The sequence below is a fragment of the Acomys minous genome, assembly GCF_964271855.1.
Source record: "Acomys minous genome assembly, chromosome: 3".
Lineage (NCBI taxonomy): Eukaryota > Metazoa > Chordata > Mammalia > Rodentia > Muridae > Acomys > Acomys minous.
The window spans coordinates 56,804,855-56,826,361 of record NC_140485.1 but is presented as its reverse complement, the minus strand read 5'-3'; the positions used below and the strand labels follow the sequence as shown (position 1 = coordinate 56,826,361).

Below are 21,507 nucleotides of genomic sequence, written 5' to 3'. Positions count from 1 at the left end.
TGACGATGGTGGATGCTACATTATGCATTTAGGACTAAGTCCACTGTACACAGTCAGTGCTCCTGCTACGGGAGTGACAGTAAATAAACACACGCACTGTGACTTCTCTAGAAGTAAGCATCCATGTTTATGAGACTACCCTGTGGTTCTGAGAACTCCCAACCATGGAGTGTCTTGTCTAACACAGACGAAGCCGCTTCCCCACTGACACTCCTAAGAGACATGAGTGTCACACGTCGGTATGGCCTTCAGACCGTGGTGAAATCCATCTCCAATAGCAATGCTTTACTGAAACCAAGTGTGTCCAGGAGCCTGCTGGAGAGTTCACACACTTGATGGCTGCAGTTTTAAGGAAGTTAACACTAGCAGTACCAATGATGCAGGCAGCCATCTGGTCCATACATGTCTGCATCCCCATCACTTAGTATCTACCAGAAAGCACCTTTTTTTTTTTTCAGGTTTTCTGGAGCCTGTCCAGAATTTTAAGTTTTTTTTTTGTTTTGTTTTGTTTTTTAATCAATTCTCGGCTAAGAGCACACTGGGCATCTCCAGACTGTAGCTCTTCCAGTAGGCCCCGGGATACTTCTGCCCATGGGCTGCCCAACTTTATAAGTTCCAATGTCATGCCCCTAGCTGCCATGGTGGCCTGTGCCTTGCACAGTGTCAGCTGGACTCATCTATGCCACAAGTGCCAGGAGCTGAACATCTCCATCTTCAGAGCTTGTTCGCTGCCATAGAGACTCCAAAATGGGGACAGGCACAGGTGGACCAGTACTCACGGTGAAGATGTGTCACCTGACTGATTCCCCCAGACACCTGCCCAGGCTACAGATGGCACACACAATTATTCCAGAACCTTTCTGGGCCTGCTTGCTATTTGGCTTCCTGGCACCTACCATGTGTATAATCACCTGCATTTAATGCTGAGCTAGTATCAAATCTAACACATTTGCCAAAAGACCAGCAAGAACAGACACATAGGACGTTTGCTTGTTTGTTTGTTTGTTTGTTTCTAAAAAAGCAAGTGCAGTTTCTGATAATTCAACACTTGGAGGGATGCCAAGTCCAAGATGTCATGGCTGAACTTAGTCCTCAGGTCTTTATAGAAAGTAGCTGAGTTAAAGGTGTGTGGCTCTAGTTCCCACGGACTGTGGACTGTCTCTGGATGCCTACTCATGCCAGCACCCCAATGGGAAACTCCTCAGCTGGAAGCTGGGGTGCACCTGCCCTGCCCACCAAAAGGCACTGACATAACTTTACCTAGAAGCTGGTGGGGATTGGAGACCAGACCACTGCCAACACATGCCCTGTTTCCCACACAGACACCTACCATCACCTGCTTTGCCACATGAAGCCACACTCCAAGTTCTCTCTCTCGGGGCAGGCTGCAGCAACTGGGCACTGTGGTGGAGCCTACAATACTAGAGCCAGGCCAGGCCAATGTGAGCACATAATACGGAGACGACCAAAGGTGCCTGAGGCGGCCTCTCCCGCCTGGAAATCAGGGTAAGCACAAGGTATCATCCTGTTCCCATGGGGCATCTTCAGTGTAGGCTCCTCAGATGACTTCAGAACGGAACTTTTGGTACCTAAGGCCACCTGGAACAGCTGCCCCATGCTGGGCAAAGGCATCCAGGCCTATAAGAGGGATACTGGCCGAGGAGGTGCCAGATGCTTGTTCCCAGCATCCTGGCTGGAGAGAACCAGCTGGAGCCAAGCCCAGCAACAATGGCCCAGCCTACTACGCAGGTCACAAGGCGTGGTAACCTGGAACCAGAGACAGTGTGTTACAGACCATCAGATGGGCAAGAGTCGGGTCAGAGTCTCACGGACAACATGCTTCAGCACCCCTCACTCACCTGGTCTCTGTCCAGATCCTACAAAGACAACCAGTCACTGGCCACCTGGAAAGGAAGGCTGTCATTAATTCCCAAAAAAACACGCGCAGAAGAAAAGGCAGCCCCAGAACAGTAACACTGGGAAGGCCAGAGAGGGAGAGTTAACCTAGTCAACTTCAGCATCCAGTGTCTGAAGCCATGTTCTTCTTGAAGACTTCTGGCTTTGCTTTGTTTTTTTTTCTCACAGCAGCAAACAAACAAGCTTCCTCTTGGTTGGCAGTGACCCCTGCGGCCTCAGGGACAGGAAAAAAGACTCCACATGGTATCTGTTGGCCCCCAGGCAGTAGAGGTGTGAGTGCAGAGTCTCAGATGCAGAAGCTCACACTAACCTGACACAGACAGAACCCAACGGAGATGGCCACTCTCTACAGCTTTAGGAACCGGTGCTATAGGAATCAGGTATCTTTATTAAAATAAAATCCAGCAAAACAAGATCAGAGAGATTCTTTTTTTTGGTTTTGCTTTTCTTGAGTTGGGATCTCAATATGCTGTCCAGTCTGGTCTTGAGCTTGTGAGCCTAAACGATCTTCCCGTCTCAGCTCCTCAGAGAAATATTATCTGAGGAGAATTTAGGACACTTGTCACCTCGAGAATGGAGCCAGCATTAGGGAAATCAAAGGGCTCTGCTACCTGCAGGGTTGAGCTGAGCACACAGACAGGCTGGAGGCAGGAGAACTCTTAAAGACCCTTCCGTGGGGTTGGCCCAAGTCCTTATTCTGCACTTTGCCCACTGGACAAGTGCCAAGATACATCATTGGTTCTAGGCTGCCCAGGTGTGGCCGGGGGCCCTTAAGCCTTACCTGGGCAGGGGAGGCAGAAGTATATAAGTACGTAGAAAGGTATGCACCCTGCTTCAGTGTTCCCCACGAGCACCTCAGAAGCTCTGTCAATGTTCTAGAGGGGTGCAGCTAACTAGGGCACAATGCCAGAGTATTGTTAGAGACAGGCTTTTGGGGGAAAACTTTCACCAACTGGCCAATTCCAATTGCAAGGTCCTTGCTTATGACTTGTCTGGGATAGGGCCTCTCTCCAAGAGCAAAATGATTCTAGAAGAAGAATTGTCCCAGAAAGCTGTAACTCACACCATCTAGCTCTGACAGCCAAACTCCTGAAAAGAACTCCAAGATGCTCTAGCCTGCTTCCAGCTGAGCCTGTAGCTTGTAAAAGGCCCTTGTAGGAAATGAACTAAAATTCCAGATCAATCTAGAATTAGGCTACAGTACTAGAATGCTTGTTTAAACACAAGGAAATATTCTTCAACAATCTCTAAGCCAAAGCAAGCTGTCTTTGTTGTCTGTAGTGTCTAGGCCTCTGCCCTGTGAGGCCTGTGGCCACAGAAAGAAGTACATCCCCACAGTTCAATATTATGCCAGCTCCAGTGCCAGCTTCACCAGTTTTGAAAATGGACAGCCAAGCCCTTAGGACCTAAAAAGAATATGGAAAATTCACACAGGACATAACTGTGCTATGCAGTTCTCAGGGGACCATCCATCAGTGTGCTTGGGGATGGCACTTTTAGTACTTTGGGGTCATCAAAGATAGTGAAAATGGTGGCGAGCCTGTGGTGTCACAGCCTCCTAAGGCCAGGTGCTCGCTCTCTCTCTCTCTCTTTTTTTTTAAAGATTTATTTATTATGTATACAGCTTTCTGTCTGCATGCCAGAAGAGAGCACCAGATCTCCTTATAGATGGTTGTGAGCCATCATGTGGTTGCTGGGAATTGAACTCATGACCTTTGGAAAAGCAAGTCAGTGCTCTTAACCTCTGAGCCATCTCTCCAGCCCTAGGCCAGCTGCTCTTACTTGTTCTTGTAAATCAAGGACTCAGGCTCAGGGCCCATGGAAGAAAGAAAGGTGTCAAGGTCTCAGATGGCTCATTGTGCACCCACAAGGGATAAAACAGTAGCAGACTGAGCCTTAAATGATATAGACCCTGGTTTCTTTTTTTTTTCTTAAGATTTTATTTATTTATTTATGAGTGCTCTATCTGCATGTACACCTGCATGCCGGAAGAGGGCATCAGATCACATTATAGATGGTTGTGAGCTGCCATGTGGGTGCTGGGAATTGAACTCAGGACCTCTGGAAGAGCAGACAGTGCTCTTAACCGCTGAGCCATATCTCCAGCCCATATTCCCTGGTCTCTATTCAGTGAACAATGACTATGAAAAGACAAGTTGTCAGCCTACTGCTAAAAGTCAACTTGAATCAAAAGGAATAACACAGAGTCCTCTTCTGGGGACATCAGTTATCAGAATAGTGATCCAGTAATGAAACCACCCTCTTGTTGAGTTGACTAAGCCTATCTACAAAAAGGAAGTCAATTTGTGTGGGGGGGGTTCTAGAATGTTCTAGAACCACCCAGAGAAATTTTCTAAGTACCTATTGGTTTGTGCTATCTGCACACATGCTTAAAAACCTGTAAGAGAGGCTGCAGAGATGGCTCATGGGTTAAGAGTGTGTGCTGCTCTTCCCGAAGGCCTGAGTTCAGCTCTCAGCACCCACCTTAGGCAGCTGTGACCTGCCTGTAGCTCTGGCTCCAAAGGGATCTGACACCTTCTTCTGGCCTCTGTGAGCACATGGCAGGCACACACGCACACATGCATGCATGCACACATGTGCATGCGCTCACATAAAAATTAAGTATATATTTAAAAGCCTGCAAGTGCAGGGTTTGATGGTGCATGCCCCTGTCATCCTAGCACTTGGTGGGTAGAGATACAAGAGTCACAAATTCAAGCCTTGGCTACATATCAAGCTTGATGCCAGCCTAGGCTACATGATACTCTGCCTCAAAAAACAATAATAAGAGAAAAATATGCAACTTAGCCAGGCAGGACTGTAATTATAGAGAATGTGACAGGAGGCTCAAGATCTGTCTGAGTTACATAGAAAACTGGTCAATTTATCAAGATTCTGTCTCAAAATCTGGAGAGTATCTCAATGGCAGAGCACTGGTCTTCTGTGCTCAATACCTATGGTCAATCCCCAGTACAAAAATAAAATAAAATAAAATCTTTAAATACTACTGAATTCCCATACAAAACTGCCATCACCAGACCACATCTATAGCAGTGTGTGAGCAGAGTCAGGTCAGAGCTAGGCACCAATGCTCCATGTCCTACACCACTAAAAAGCTACCAAACCACATCGGGGAGTTATAATGTCACCTTTCACTGGAACTTGTGTCCTTCAGGTACTACAGAGAAGTCTCAGCACAACCTGAGCAAGGCTCGCCACCAGCAGCCCATGTGGTAGTTATGAGTGCCAACCCAAAGCTAAATCCAGCTAGGCACACCAACCAGAAGCTCCTTGAGCCCCGCCCACCCCCAATGAAAGGAGGAGGGAAATACCCAACCAAACGCTAGACGCTATTCCTGGATATGCGTCCCTAAAAAGGAGGCATCCCACAACATACCCTCCGAGACATCCACAGCTCAAAGGAGACATTTCTAGAACTGGACGGTGGGCTGGGTGTTTTGTGGAATGGGGCTGCCCCTCCCACCTGAGTCGGCCACTCCTCTCTCCTCAACTCATGACAACCCAGGCCCCTTGACAGTAAAATAAAACACACTGTGCTGCCAGCTACGTAAGACAGCAAAGAGATGAAGACAGCACCAGTGTGCCTGATGCCTTTCCCCAGGGACTTCACAGAGAAACAGGTCTCAATCTACTCCACTGACTGGCCTTGCTTCTGTCCACACAGGGGACCTGTGCACTTGGTGGATACAAGGGCACGTGGGGCCCTGGGCACCACTGCAGCGCCAGCTCCCAGCAAAACCAACACTATCCATCCTTGCCCTCTGCCACAACAGCACAGCCAGCTGTCTTGGGGGTACAGGCGCCACCATCCATCGTGGACGTTCACAGTGGATCTTGCCACTGTGAGACAAACTACACGCTCTGGGAAACAATAATTTATTTCTGAATAGTTCCATGTTTCGTTCTAATGTAGCGCAGAAGCAAGCAGACTTCAGCAAGGATCGGAAAATCATGTTTAAAGCAACCCACTCCTTCCTCTGCATCTACCAGCCCAGCAGGTAGGGGTGCTTGTGTGTATGTGTGCGTGCGTGTGTGTATGTGTGTTTTATGGGATTTGGGGGGGGTTGCTTTTTGAGACAGGCTTTCTCTGTGTAGCCTTGACTTTCCTGAATTTCCTCTGTGGACCACGCTGGCCTTGAACTCACAGAGATCCAGCCCAGCAGGTGTGTTTCCTGCACCACACATAGTCAAAGTTCTATAGTTCACACCCAAACTCCAAATCCTGACACTCAAAAAAAAGGGAGAACAGCATCTCGATACTTAACGCAGAATAATGAAACTCATGGTCCTGTGCCTCAGCCTCCTCACAGTACTGGAGTACATGGTGATCACCACTCCACCCAGAATGATTCTTTCAACTTCTATCCCTAAACACAGAAAACAAACGGGCAAATGTATATGGAAACAGTAGCATACTGAGGATATTAAAAGCAAGGAGGCTAAAATATCATTGAAATAACAAAATATCAAACCCAAAAGCCGATTCCACCTGTGAGGGACAGACGAGGATAAGCCCGGGCAGAAGTGTGGGGCTGCACACGCTAAGCCTCAGAGGCGGGCACAGGGAGGCCTTGCTGCCCTGCACCACCTGCAAGCGGTATGAGGTCCAGACTGAGATGTAACTCAGACCACAATGAGAGCTGAAACTGAAGATGCGCGTTCACAGCTCCTCCTGGGTCACCCCAACAGCAGAACAAGAAAGGTGTCTCTCAAGCTCCCTGAGGTCACACCTAGAGGCCCCAAAGATCCCGAGGCAGAAAGGCACATCAGCTCGTAGGGCTGGCCACGCCCTCTGACTCTGTTTGCCGCATGTCCCTAGCAAAATCAGGCTAAAATTTCTTCTGAAAAAAGCTCGTGCCGAAGTGAAGCTGAGAGGTAGCAGAAATGATGAGGCAAACAAACCCTGTGAGCAGCGCGCTTCCCTCATTCCAAAATTATTCTAAAAGACAAGCATTACCCGGGGAGCCGGGAACCCCCTGCCCTGAGGAGGGAGTTTACACTACTGCATGCGGCACCCTTGTCCCATGACTATGAAGAAAACCTGGGACTAAGCCAGACCTCGCCTCCCCTCACCTCTACTGTTCCACGCTATCCACAAAACTTGCTGAGTTTCAGAACTCCTCCGCTCGGTGCATTCTAAGCGCCCCAAGTCCCCTGCGACCACCTCCATCAACTGTCCCAGAGGGATCCAACACTCTCTGCCCATAAGCGCATTTTGCTCTTGAGACAGTCACCACACTGGCTTGTCCAACCCATGTTCAACACTCTCGGATGCTGTTCCTTTTACAAGTCACAACAGCTGTGGACTGGCCTCATCCCTGATCCTCAGATGCAGAAAACAAGGGCTAGAAGGGTTTTGAAAGCACGCCTAATCCCAGCTTGCCTTCATGGCCACTTGACAGGTAACTCGGAATAAAGAGAGCACACATAATTTTCCACCTTTAGCCTTTATTTGCCATAAGCAATTTGTATAATCCCCCAGACAAATGCGAGAGCCCAATACGGTTTCAGTGCTCATGGGGACAGAACTGCAAACATGCTCCAAAGTGCCAGCATCTAAGGCCATGGGAAGTGGCCTGTAACTCGGTGGCCTGGAGGATGACCAGCCACCACCTCACATGTACTTAGGCTTCTTGGGACAGGACACCTGTCCTGTTCCTGGCTCAGTGTCTCCAGTGTGGGGTGTGTCCCTTCCTCCCCCACAGAGAGAAAAGCGTCAAGTCATTTTCTCACACTCACGTTGAGTACCAGATAAACAGGAAGCTCTGGCGCTACCCTGGTGCCCAGGGTGGTCACACCACTCTCCCAGCATCACACAGATGGCTGCTTTAGTCAGCATCTACTTTCACAAGGGAAGCAGTCTGTCCGTGGCTGTGGGCTCTGCGGACACTCAAGCCTCCTGTCTCACAGAAAAAGGTAGCTCCAGGAGCCAGCTGCTAAACAGCAACTGCCCTTTAGGTGCAGCAGGTCAGTCTGTGGTCTTAAATGTAGCATCCAACTCCTTTTTAAAAATACACACGTGACCAGCACTCTCTACAGGGACAAAGCCAGCTCCACATCCTGGGTCAGTGGCTCTCTGCGTGTCTCCCACACAGACCAAATGCCAGCACAAAGGCTGGGCAGTGGGACCAGCAGAGGGAGCCAGTGTGCCTGTCCCCTGGATACAGAAGCCTGTCCTGCAGACCCACGCTGGCTCAAAGCGGGTTTGTAGTTTTAGGTTTACTGATTGTGTGTATTTTTAAGCTCAGCGGGTTTCGGGTTTAGATGTGTCAACTCTGAGCACCAAGCATCTGAGCAAGTACTCACTGCTCCCTCTGGCTGCTTAACAACACATACCAAGTCCTTCCTTGTTCTGTAAAACCAGCCTGTTGGTCCCATAGGACTCAAAGCCAATCTGCCTCCTGAAAGACCCTGAGGTATCTGGAAGCTGCCTGCAGCCCACAGTCAATCTACCTGACAAACAGGCTGGCCACGAGGCCATCATCAGCGGCATCAGGGTCTGAGAGTTGAAATGAGGTGCTTAAAACCAACAGGGACACAGCGACACGCCAGAAGTTGCACTTACGAGACAGTGAGTGGGCACCTTTGGGCAGGTACTCGAACAGGAGCGAGCCGTCGTCACCGAGCACGTCAGCCTTGAGTGACAGCAGACTGTTCTTACTCATGAGGGCTGCACGAAGGTTGGCCACTGCAGTGGCCTGGTGCAATGCTTCCTCCTTCTCTGGGGTGAGGGGTGGGCCCAAGTAGCTGGTTTCTCCTCCTAGGAGGCCCTCGTCGATGTGGGCGTAGAGCTCTGCTCTCTCACCTCGGCTGTCTGAGCTGCTGGCCTCGGTGACGGTCAGGTCCACATCTAGGGGTAGGGAGGTACACACAGGTCACTTGGGGACAGTTCTTGTTTGGTTGGTGTTTGTTGTTTGTTTTTGTTTCTCCATTTTTCTTTTTATTTATTATATATATTAATTTATTCATATTACATCTCAATTGTTATCCCATTTTGTTTTTGTTTCTCAAGACAGGGTTTCTCTGTGTAGCTGTCCTGGACTCGCTTTGTAGAGCAGGCTGGCCTCAAACTCACAGAGACCCTCTGTCTCTGCTTCTCTGAATGCTGGGGTCACAGACTGGCACCACCATGCCCAGCTTCATTTGGGGATATTTTAACTGGGAAAAATGAAGACAGTTAGGAGGATAAAGGCAATAAAGCTTCAGTCCGATCCAGCCCTGTAGGAGTCGGGAATTTAGCTCAGTGGTAGAGCACTTGCCTAGCAAACACAAGGCCCTGGGTTCAGTTCTCAGCTCCGGGGAAAGAAAAAGACAAAAATAACAAAAAGACCTGTTTGGCAATGGGTTTTCAGACCCCAAAAGCACTAGCAATGAAACATAAGAATTGGCCTTGAGGCTGGGTGTGGGGGCACATGTCTTTACTGTATTTTTCGGACCATAAGATCCACCCAGGTTTTAGAGCAGTAAAACAGCAATCAGACCATAATTGGACCATAAGGTGCACCTAATCCCCTCCACACACACTTTTTTGGGGGGGACTGTGTCTTATGGTTGCAAAAATATGGTAAGCCCAGCACTCAGGAGGCAGAGTCAGGCAGATCTCTGAGTTTGAGGACAGCCTAGTCTACAAAGTGAGTCCAGGACAGCCAAGGCTACACAGAGAAACCCTGTCTCAAAACAAAACAAAACAACCCTCTCCAAAAGACCCCCAAATGGTACTTCAACACAATTAAAACCATGCACCAGGTATGATGGAACACGCCTGCAGTTCCAACACTTAGGAGGAAGAGGCATGAGGAGCAGGAATCCAAGGCCATCCTCACCTACACAGTGAATTTGAGATTAGCCTAGGCTATATGAGGCTCTGTCTCAAAAATAAAATAAAACACAAAATAAATAAATAAAACCTGACATGCTTCAATGACAACCCACAGAATGGAAAGATGTACAGGCCATATAGTTACCTACCTACCTACACACACACACACACACACACATTTTAAGATTTTATTCGGGGCTGGAGAGATGGCGCAGAGGTTAGGGGCACTGACTGCTCCTCCAGAGGCCCTGAGTTCAATTCCCAGAAACCACATGGTGCCTCATAGCGATCCATAATGTGATCTGATGCCCTCTTCTGGCCTGCGGTGTATATGCAGGCAGAGCACTGTGTGCATACAAATAAATAAATAAATAAATCTTAAAAAAAAAAAAAGATTTATTCATTTGCCAGGCATGGGGAGGCAGAGGCAGGTGGATTGCTGTGAGTTCAAGGCCAGCCTGGTCTACAGAGTGAGTCCAGGACAACCAGAGCTATGCAGAGAAACCCTGTTTCTTAAAAAAAAAAAAAATGTGGGATTGATAATTATTTCTATTGTCAAAGTTAAACTATGGACAATTTTTAGCGTAAACAGAAAGGGGGAAGTTGTGAAAGAATATTAATTCAGAACATGGCTGCTCTGGCAAGAGATCACATCCAAAGACCTTCTAGGTTTATGTGATCCAGCTGGAACACAAACACGCCTTTAATCCAGGAGACAGAGGCAAACAGGTCTGAGTTCAAGGCCAGCCTGGTATAGAGCAAGTTTCAGGTAAAGAAAAGCTTAGGTCCAGGCATGGTGGTACATGCCCTTAATCCCAAACATGGAATGTAAAGTTAGTTTGTAGAAGGAAGTACCCCATGTTTAAAAGTGATGTCTAATTGAGTGGCAAAAAAAGTGATGAATCAGAGCACAGTAATAGAGAAACAGGTTGTAGAGAGAGCACTCAGGTGAAGACCAAATGAGCCAGAGAGAAGGAGCCAGAAGATTAGAGCAGATTGCTGAGTTAGTTTGAAGCCAAGCAGAGCAATTCTGGGCCAAGGGAGAAGCCAGATTAAATAAATCAGCTGGGAGAAGAGTTTGAGCCAGAACAGCTGAGTTGAACCAGCCAGCCCAGAGCTCAGAAAGAACAAGTAAGGGTCAGCTTATTCAGCAGTAAGTCTCAGAGGCTGAAAACATTCCAGGCCTAGGTTAGATTATACAGAGGCTAGAAGCTTCCAGGACTAGGCCTAGGTTAGCAGGCAGAGTCAGTAAGCCTCTGAGACAACAATTGAAACAGAGAATTAAAGTTCTTTTTACAGACAAGACTGAGGCCCTCGCTGTCACTCCCTCAAGTGCTAGAGGCAAATAGATTTGGTGACACTTTAAAATATATTGGAAAAAAAAGGTGGAATGTCACGTAAGTGGAATTTTTTATATTTATTTTATGCACATGAGTTATTTGCTTGCATGTTATGTTATGTTATGTGCCCAGTGCTCGCACAAGTCAGGAGAGGACACTGAGTTCCCTGGAACCTGGGTTACACATGACTGTGAGCAATAGTGTAGGTGCTGGGAGCTGAACCTGGGTCCTCTGCAAACCACCAACCTGGGTCCTCTGCAAACCGCCAAGTGCCCTTCACTACTGAGCCGTCTCTCAAACCCTCAAGTAGAAGGCATTTAATAAAATAGAATAAAATGTTAACACTGGGAAACTCAGCAACATATATATTCACTATTTCAGTTTTTCAGCTTTTCTTTTTCTTTCTTTCTTTTAAAAAATTTTTATTATATGAGACAGGGTTTTGCTATACCGGCCAGGCCAGTCTCAAATTCAAAACAACCCTCCTGCCTTAGCCTCTGGAATGCTGGGATTACAGGTGTGTGCCACCATACTAAGTTCAACTTTTCTTTAATTATGAATAATTTCCCAATAGAAAATTAGAGCTACAAACAACACTGCTCTAGTCACAAACCTTAAAGCTCTAGTTTATGTCTCTGTATCACACCTCAGAAGATGATAATAACATTCACCAAAGAGCTCACCTCATTATACAACTGCCCCTGAGAAAGCTGACAACAGCCTGAAATGACGTCATGATCTGATCCCCAGAGCCTGTGATTATGCCACCTTCTAAGGAAGTCAGGGACTGTAGAGAAGCCGACTATCCTGGGCCAACGTGCAGCCCTGCCTGGAATCACAAGGCTTTTAGTAGCAGAGGGAGGAAGCAGGAGAGTTAAAGACAGGAGACCGGAGACAAGGAGGGAGGGCAGCGGACGTGAGCCGAGGGCTACAGAACTGTCTGAGTAGTGAAGACAGAAAGCTGCCCACTGTCTGCTGACCACGTCAGACTCCTGGAGCCTGCAGGTAACTCAGATGTGTTGCCTTAAGCCACAACACATAGTAGCACACTATACAAAGTCTGGATGAGGTCTGCAGGCAGGGCTGGGGTCCTGGAAGTGCCAGGAAGTCTGATAACGCATCCTACAGTCATGGAAAGGAGTCAGCTCACCAGGACAGCAACCGACTAGAGAACAGCTGGCCAGGGCTGGTTTGAAAATTCAGACCTGAGGCGGGCGTGGTGTCGCACGCCTTTAATCCCAGCACTTGGCAGGCAGATGGCTGTGAGTTTGAGGCCAGCCTGGTCTACAAAGTGAGTCCAGGAGAGCCAAGGCTACACAGAGAAACCTTGTCTTGAAAAGGAGGAGGAGGAGGAGGAGGAGGAGGAGGAGGAGAAGGAGGAGGAGAAGCAGCAGCAGCAGCAGCAGCCAGGCAATGGTGGCACACGCTTTTAATCCCAGCACTTGGGAGGCAGAGGCAGGTGGATCGCTGTGAGTTCAAGGCCAGCCTGGTCTACAAAAGAGAGCCCAGGACAGTCAAGGCTAGATAGAGAAACCCTGTCTCGAAAAACCAAAAGAAAAAAGAAAAAGAAAGAGAAAGAAAAGAAAACTCAGATCTGGCAAAGTTCCCTCAAGAGGACCAAGGCCAAGGCACAGAGGGTGAGCTCTGGAAGAGGCAAGCCTTGAGATGCGGCTGGAGGCGCTGCCCACCCCAGGGAGCTGCAGCTTTACACGTCCCTGCTGCATATTGATGCAGAAGGTTTCCTTAGGACCTAGTGGCCACTGCTGTCTTAAAGGCAGCTGGGAATATTTGGACATGAACCGCAGTACTGGACTTGCTGATGTTCCCTTGGAGAAAGAAGCGCAGGGGAGGTCATCAGATCCCACGTGAGATCTCAGCCGCTCCTCCTTGCGCCTTTATGTGGTCCTGTAGTCTCAAAAAAAAAAAAAAAAAAAAGATAAAATACAGAGCTTCACGGGTTAACTGAATGGGGAGTGGAGGCGCTCCAGCTATGTGGTCACTACCTAGTGCAATGGGGATTTTTGTTGATGTGGCTCTTTTGGAGCCACTATAAGTAAACCCAAGAAGGTCATCTGGACTTTGACAGAATAATTTCTTTGGGTTGTTCTTGATGCCCTGTTTGGAGTGAGTTCATGTTTGCTCATAATTCTCCATGAAAAGTTCACCCAAAGTGTCTGACACCCCTCAGGGACCCACCTGCCTCTGCCTCCCGAGCACTGGGATCAAAGGTGGGCACCATCACCACCCAGCTATTTTATTTTATTTTATTTTTAAGATTTATTTATTTTTGCCAGGAGGTAGTGGCACATGCCTTTAATCCTAGCATTCAGGAGGCAGAGGCAGGCGGACCTCTAAGTTTGAGGCCAGCCTGGTCTACAGAGTAAGTTCCAGGATGGCCAGAGCTACACAGAGAAACCTTGTCTTCAAAAACAAACAGACAAACAAACAACAACAAAGATCTGTTTATTTTTATTTAAGGTGCTAGGGTATTTTGCCTGCATGCAAGGACATGATGTGCATGCAGTACCTGCAGAGGCCAGAAGATGGCACTATATGCTATAGAACTGGAGGCGCAGGCAGTTGTGAACCACTCGCTACCTGGATGCCAGGAGCTGAATGTGCCTTTGAACACTGAGCCACCACTCCAGCTTGCAGTAACCTCAGTTTTTAAAATGACTTTTATTATCTTTTGTCATTTTCTTTTATCTTGTGCTGGTAAGGATCAATTCTGCCAGTGAACCTTAAAAGTCCTTGAAGAACACTCTGACATGAAAAACTTTCAAATGAACACATAAAATTATGCCAGATATGGTGGGTTCAAGCCTGTAATCTCAGGGTTCAGGAGGCCGAAGCAGGAGGATCAGCTCCAGGCCAGCCTGGGTTGTATAGTGACACCTTGTATGAAAAAATATCATATATCCCTCTGTTGAAAAGTTCCCACTTACGATGGCAGGTGGTGGCAGGCCCACACCTTTAATTCTAGCACTTGGGAGGCGAAGGCAGGCGGATCTCTGCGAGTTTGAGGCCAGCCTGGTCTACAGGGTGAGTTCCAGCCCAGATAGGCTACACAGAGAAACCCTGTCTCGAAAAACCAAAAAATGAAAGAGAGAGGATGGGGGGGGGGGTGCACACCTGTCATCCCATCACAGGAGTTCAGGGGCATCCTCACCTACATCGCAAATTGAAGACGCGCTGGGCTGTGAGAGCCTGAATCAGTGTTAAGAGTTCAGGGCTGAAGGGAAGGCTCAGGGTCAAGAGTACTGACTGCGCTCTCAGTTCCCAAAGAGCTCACAGCTGTCTGTAACTCCAGTCCCAGGGCATCCTAACCCGGTCCTCCCCAGACACCAGGCATGCACATGATGCACAGACATACATGCAGACAAAATACCCAAACACACAAATTAAAATAACAATTTTTGTTTGGTTGTTTTGAGACAAGGTTTCTCTTTGTAGACCAAGCTGTCCTTGAACTCACAGATCAGCCTGCTTCTACCATGCTGGGAACAAAGGCATGCACCACCAGACCGGCAACAACAATTTAAAAAATAGTATAAGTAAACTCATTAAATTTAAGTTTACAGCCAGGTGTGGTGGCACACGCCTTTAATCCCAGCACTCAGGAGGCAGAGGCAGGCGGATCGCTGTGAGTTCGAGGCCAGCCTGGTCTACAGAGCGAGTCCAGGACAGCCAAGGCTAACACAAAGAGACCCTGTCTCGAAAAACAAACACAAAAAAATTATGTTTAGAAATTGATTTATCACTTATATACTTCTGTTTTAATCTGAATTATTACGGATTGCAGAAACTTGGAAAAAAGAAAACCTGTCAGTCCGAACGTTCCAGCGTAAGTAAGCTCCTTGGTTCATATGAGGAGCGTTCTTACAGCACGCTGCATCGCTGGCTATGCCAGGCCAGCTCATAGGCGCCAGCAACAGCATGGCACTACTGTGGCAAAGTTTGTGGATTCTAGAAAAGGAAAAGACAGGACCCAAGCAGATGGCCTTATAGCACTTGGGAGGCAGAGGCAGGCGGATCACGGTGAGTTCGAGGCCAGCCTGGTCTACAAGCGAGCCCAGGACAGCCAAGGCTACACAGAGAAACCCTGTCTTGTTAAAAAAAAAAAAAAAAAAAGCCAAGAGCGTGTCTAAAGAACAACTCCATGCATGGTTTGGTCGTATAGGTCTCACAGGAGAACCCAGGTCCTGGAATATGACTTAAAGGCAGTGTCTCTCTGTAGGAACCTGCCAATGATGCTTCCTCACTGAGAGTACAGCATGGTGATCAAACTACAGACCTCCATTATAGTGGGAGGTTCACTACAGGGGGCACCACCACCAACCCATGCCTTTCATCTCAGATCTTGAGACACAGAGTCGGGAGAGTTATAAATTCAATGCCAGGCTGAGCTGCAGAGTGAGCTATCCGAGTGAAACAATGTAGAAGACATCTCTTCTGTCTGTATGGAAGCATCACCTGTCAATCAAAACGCTAGTGGCCTATAACTGAGGTAGGAAATAGGAGGTGGGACATCTGGCAGGAGAAAGGATTCTAGGATAGAGCCAGATGCTGAGGGTTCATCCTCAAGATGTGAGGAGGGCAGGCACATGGTACCGGAGCACAGGTAGTCAGCCATGTGGCAGAATGTAGGTTAGTACAAATGGGTTCCTGAAGTCAGAGAAGATCCTAGCTATACGGCCTAGGTGTTTGTAAATAATATTTTGAGTCTCAAGAGTCTGTACTCCAGGGGCTTGGGGCTGGGAGAAAAAACTCCTGCGACATAATGGCTCCAACAGTAGTTCATGGAGCACAGAATTCAATCTAACCTGAGAAAAGCCCCGGGGAGAGACACTAACCCTCCCTGAGAACAGAGCAGCTTCACAGTTCTGTCTCTTTGGGAGGGGAGGCCGAGCGGGGGAAAAGGTGGCACTAAAAAACCCATCACTTTGCACAGACTCTGGTGGTGGCTCTGCCGAGTGCTACGTGGCTGCAGAGGAGGCAGAGCAGCACCGCAATCCAGGCACTCAGGAAATATCACCACAGGCGAGTGTTGCTCAGCTCAAGGTGCCTGTCCCACCAGCTTGGCATCTTCTTTGTAACAAACCAGAAAGATCCCTACAGAGTCTGGCATGCCCGTGCTCTGCCTACTGTCACCTCACGCGGCATGTGGCTGCTGAGTTCCCAGAAGCACAGCCCTCCACACGGCTTTCTTTTCACCCCTCAGACCAGGTGACACACGCCACCAGGCCAAGCTGGACTTTTCTGGCAGGGACCATACACCACCAGCTCTGCCAGGTACCCCAGGGTGATAGTCACCAGTCTCCTCATTTCAAAGAATGTTTAGCTTGTTCTGTGTCCATAAGAAGCCCTTTCGTGTTCATGTTCTGTAAACACCCCAACAGAAGAAGCACTTCGATTTGAGCTCAGCCGGACGGGGGACAGTGAGACACGTCAGTACCACAAGGAGGCTCAGGGGTGCAAAAAGGAAGACTGTGGGACCGAGACCACCTGCCTCTGGCACGAAAAGTAACTTTGTATACACTGGGTATATCAGAATCTAACTAGATCCTGGAGCTAAGCCTGTCATAAGCACTGCTGGATGCCAGGACACCCCTTCAAATAAAACTCCAAATTTCTGACCTGTGACTGCACTTGCCTCTGCTCTTGCCCCCTGCACTGCTCTAAGGCCTTAGCATGTCCTGCACTTGCCTCTGTCCTCACCCCCTGCACTGCTCTAAGGCCTTAGCATGTCCTGCACTTGCCTCTGTCCTCACCCCCTGCACTGCTCTAAGGCCTTAGCATGTCCTGCACTTGCCTCTGTCCTCACCTCCTGCACTGCTCTAAGGCCTTAGCATGTCCTGCACTTGCCTCTGTCCTCACCCCCTGCACTGCTCTAAGGCCTTAGCATCATCCTGCACTTGCCTCTGTCCTCACCTCCTGCACTGCTCTAAGGCCTTAGCATCACCCTGCACTTGCCTCTGTCCTCACCTCCTGCACTGCTCTAAGGCCTTAGCATCATCCTGCACTTGCCTCTGTCCTCACCTCCTGCACTGCTCTAAGGCCTTAGCATCATCCTGCACTTGCCTCTGTCCTCACCTCCTGCACTGCTCTAAGGCCTTAGCATCATCCTGCACTTGCCTCTGTCCTCACCTCCTGCACTGCTCTAAGGCCTTAGCATCACCCTGCACTTGCCTCTGTCCTCACCCCCTGCACTGCTCTAAGGCCTTAGCATCATCCTGCACTTGCCTCTGTCCTCACCTCCTGCACTGCTCTAAGGCCTTAGCATCACCCTGCACTTGCCTCTGTCCTCACCTCCTGCACTGCTCTAAGGCCTTAGCATGTCCTGCACTTGCCTCTGTCCTCACCTCCTGCACTGCTCTAAGGCATTAGCATCATCCTGCACTTGCCTCTGTCCTCACCTCCTGCACTGCTCTAAGGCCTTAGCATCATCCTGCACTTGCCTCTGTCCTCACCCCCTGCACTGCTCTAAGGCCTTAGCATCATCCTGCACTTGCCTCTGTCCTCACCTCCTGCACTGCTCTAAGGCCTTAGCATCATCCTGCACTTGCCTCTGTCCTCACCCCCTGCACTGCTCTAAGGCCTTAGCATCACCCTGCACTTGCCTCTGTCCTCACCTCCTGCACTGCTCTAAGGCCTTAGCATCACCCTGCACTTGCCTCTGTCCTCACCCCCTGCACTGCTCTAAGGCCTTAGCATCATCCTGCACTTGCCTCTGTCCTCACCTCCTGCACTGCTCTAAGGCCTTAGCATCATCCTGCACTTGCCTCTGTCCTCACCTCCTGCACTGCTCTAAGGCCTTAGCATCATTCTGCACTTGCCTCTGTCCTCACCTCCTGCACTGCTCTAAGGCCTTAGCATCACCCTGCACTTGCCTCTGTCCTCACCTCCTGCACTGCTCTAAGGCCTTAGCATCATCCTGCACTTGCCTCTGTCCTCACCTCCTGCACTGCTCTAAGGCCTTAGCATCATCCTGCACTTGCCTCTGTCCTCACCTCCTGCACTGCTCTAAGGCCTTAGCATCATCCTGCACTTGCCTCTGTCCTCACCCCCTGCACTGCTCTAAGGCCTTAGCATCATCCTGCACTTGCCTCTGTCCTCACCTCCTGCACTGCTCTAAGGCATTAGCATGTCCTGCACTTGCCTCTGTCCTCACCCCCTGCACTGCTCTAAGGCCTTAGCATCACCCTGCACTTGCCTCTGTCCTCACCTCCTGCACTGCTCTAAGGCCTTAGCATCATCCTGCACTTGCCTCTGTCCTCACCTCCTGCACTGCTCTAAGGCCTTAGTATCACCCTGCACTTGCCTCTGTCCTCACCCCCTGCACTGCTCTAAGGCCTTAGCATCACCCTGCACTTGCCTCTGTCCTCACCTCCTGCACTGCTCTAAGGCCTTAGCATCATCCCGCACTTGCCTCTGTCCTCACCCCCTGCACTGCTCTAAGGCCTTAGCATCATCCCGCACTTGCCTCTGTCCTCACCTCCTGCACTGCTCTAAGGCACTAGAATCCTCCTTCCCAAGCCTGGTAGGAAGATGTGGTGAACTTTCCCTCCTCAGTGCCAGGTCCTCATATCAGCGGAACTATCCCAAAGAGAGCAATGTCGCCTGTCTGGTTACCAGCCACCACTCTAAACACACTATGACATGGCCCAGTCAGAAGTGACTTCAGGAGACTCTATCAGTCGTATCTGGGAGGAAAACCACAGAGGAAAGATGAGCAGAAAACGTGGCAATAGGAGGAGCCCAGTCCCCACATCAGCGCCATGGGATGCGGGGTGTGGGCGGACTGAAGCGGATTGCATCACCTTTTCCCTCAACCATACTAATCCTTCATTCCAAGCCACACCAAGGGAGCAGGAGAGATGGTTTAGAGGTTAAGAGCACTGACTGCCCTTCCTAAGGTCCTGAGTTCAATTCCCAGCAACCACATGGTGGCTCACAACCATCTATAATGTGATCTGATGTCCTCTTCTGGCCTGCGGGTGTACATGCAGGGAGAACACTGTATACATAATAAATAAATCTTAAAAAAACAAAAACAAAGCAAACCAAAACACACCAAGCATAGATGATTTTCTTTACAAAGATGATCAGCTATGACTGGAGACAGAGAAGTGGGCCTGGGAGGGACAGGGAGAGGAGAAACTGGGGCTGGGATATAATGTAGGAGAGAAGAATATATAATTTTTAAAGATAATAAAAATGTTATGCGGTCTAAATGACAGCACAGGACGGTTACCTTATCAACAGTTTAGTGATGTCCCAAGCCGAGTCAGCCCCAGGACTAGTTAGTACGCTGGGACTATTCACAACCATGAAATCTGTGCATGGGCAACAGAGAAAAGCTCGCAAGGTTTTAGGTTCCTGCAAGTCTTCCCATCTAGGCTGTGTGGACTAGGATGATGTGGTTGTCTAGGGGGCTTTGACTCCTCCCTTCAGTTCCCGTTCTCTGCCAGGGATGAGACAGGGAGAGAAATGCAGGCGGCATCTGATGCAGAGAGGAGTGAAATGAGACTCACCCTGAAAGCCACGCCATGCATCCCCCCAGCAAGGAGGTGCAGAGTATGGTCAACATTGCATCCCACAAATCCCTCATCTTCAGCTGGAGCTGCACTGAGGTCCTGATGTGGCCTTAAAGATCCCAAGCCCAGCGTGGTGGCGCACGCCTTTAATCCCATCACTCAGGGAGGCAGAGGCAGGTGGATCACTGTGAGTTCGAGGCCAGCCTGGTCTACACAGCGAGTCCAGGACAGCCAAGGCTACACAGGGAAACCCTGTCTTGAAAAGCAAAAAGCAAAAACAAACAAACAAACAAACAAACAAAACCCACCATGTGGAGGTTTAATCTTCCCAAAGTCCAGTACATTAACTCAACAAAGCCTTTAACTCTAAAGCAGCTTCACAGTTCAATGCTTACAGTATACTTTAGGGTTGGTGTAGCTGGGGACCCTGGATACTATTTTACTACACAGAAGCATCACTAGCTGCACTGAGGACCATCACTGACATCTCTCTGCAGATGCATCAGGGGAGGTTTTACCCTGGCATGCCCCGGAGACCCAGCCAGAAGGCTTGCCTGTGTCCACAACATGGTATGCACAACTGACGTGCTTACCTAATGTCATTTCCACCAGCTATCACAGAAATGACATCAAGTTTAACGCTGACTTCTCAGACCTGCTGTTTAGAAAATCACTTCTAAAACTTAAGTGATCCTAGCCAAGGGACAGCGCATTATCCACGGTTGTGTGGAGAGCGGGGACTGACTCTGACATGAACTCCGGTGCCCCCTATTTGACCACTTCCCCTTGGTGGGGAGGCCTGGTGGCACTCAGAGGAAGGGTAAGCAGGCTACCAGGATGAGACCTGATAGGCTGTGACCATATGGTGGGGGAGGAGGTCCCCTTCTGTCACAGACCTAGGGGAGGGGAATAGGGTGAAAAAAGGAGGGAGGGGGAGACTGGGAAGATACAAGTGAGGGGATAACAACTGAGATGTAATCTCAATAAATTACTTAAATTAAAAAAAAAAAACGTTAAGTGATCCCAGGGACCACCTGGAGCCAGGATAGGTCACACAGAGGACATGGCAACTGGCCAGAACCTACTTGCAGGTGTCACATCTGAGCAACTGCTAAGAAAGCCCCCAATGGCATCTGACATGTGGCTGGATGATGCGTTTTTAGAAAAGAGCCTTTTCGCCTATAAATAATAGATCAATCTCTAACTCTTTAATGAAAACAAACTGACCTCCATCAAGTGTCGTGTTTTACGTTTCCTAATCTTCATCTGAGAGCCAGGGTGTCGGAGGCTCAACCAGTGATACATTACCATGACACGCAGGAAGCAACCCACGCGCCAGCCTACACCTCACATCCTTATCTCAGCCCTCAGCATCCCCAAGCAGAAGCTGCTCACAGTTGCCTGGCAACCCAAGGATTTAAGACTAAGGAAAGAAAGAGCCAGAATCACTTGTTGGACTCTGAAAACACCTTCTGCTCACTGACTGCATTTGAGACCTGCAGCCCACGGGCTCTGGGAGTGTTCCACTTCCTAATTTACCACTGACACCCATGACACATATGCTCCTAGCGTTGTCACCTGTAGGATAACTCACTGGGCACAAGTGGAGGGTGGCCCCCAACATTTGTGAGCCTCAGAGTGTGCCCCAACAGTCTCAGCATTCACCAGGTTTGGGTCAAAACTGATAAAAGATTATAAGCAAGCTGGGCGTGGTGGCCCACATCTCTAACCCTCAGGAGGCAGAGGCAGGTGGATTGATGTGAGTTTGAGGTCAGGCTGGTCTACAAAGCAAGTCCAGGACAGCCCAAGGCTACATAGGAAACCCTGTCTTGAAAATTAAACAAACAAACAAACAAACAAGATTATAAGCAAA

The 21,507-nt window shown here is 49.0% G+C and overlaps 1 protein-coding gene across 5 annotated transcripts in view; it reads right to left on the bottom strand.

The window, feature by feature from the left end:
• The window catches only part of ZBTB46 (zinc finger and BTB domain containing 46), a 96,940-nt gene that overhangs the window by 18,045 nt on the left and 57,388 nt on the right, over positions 1–21,507 (bottom strand). For all 5 annotated transcript variants that reach the window (XM_084774843.1, XM_084774844.1, XM_084774846.1 and 2 more), the window contains exon 3: positions 8,504–8,788. In XM_084774843.1, the coding sequence (XP_084630969.1) occupies positions 8,504–8,788 (285 nt within the window). The remainder of the gene's footprint in view (positions 1–8,503; positions 8,789–21,507) is intronic.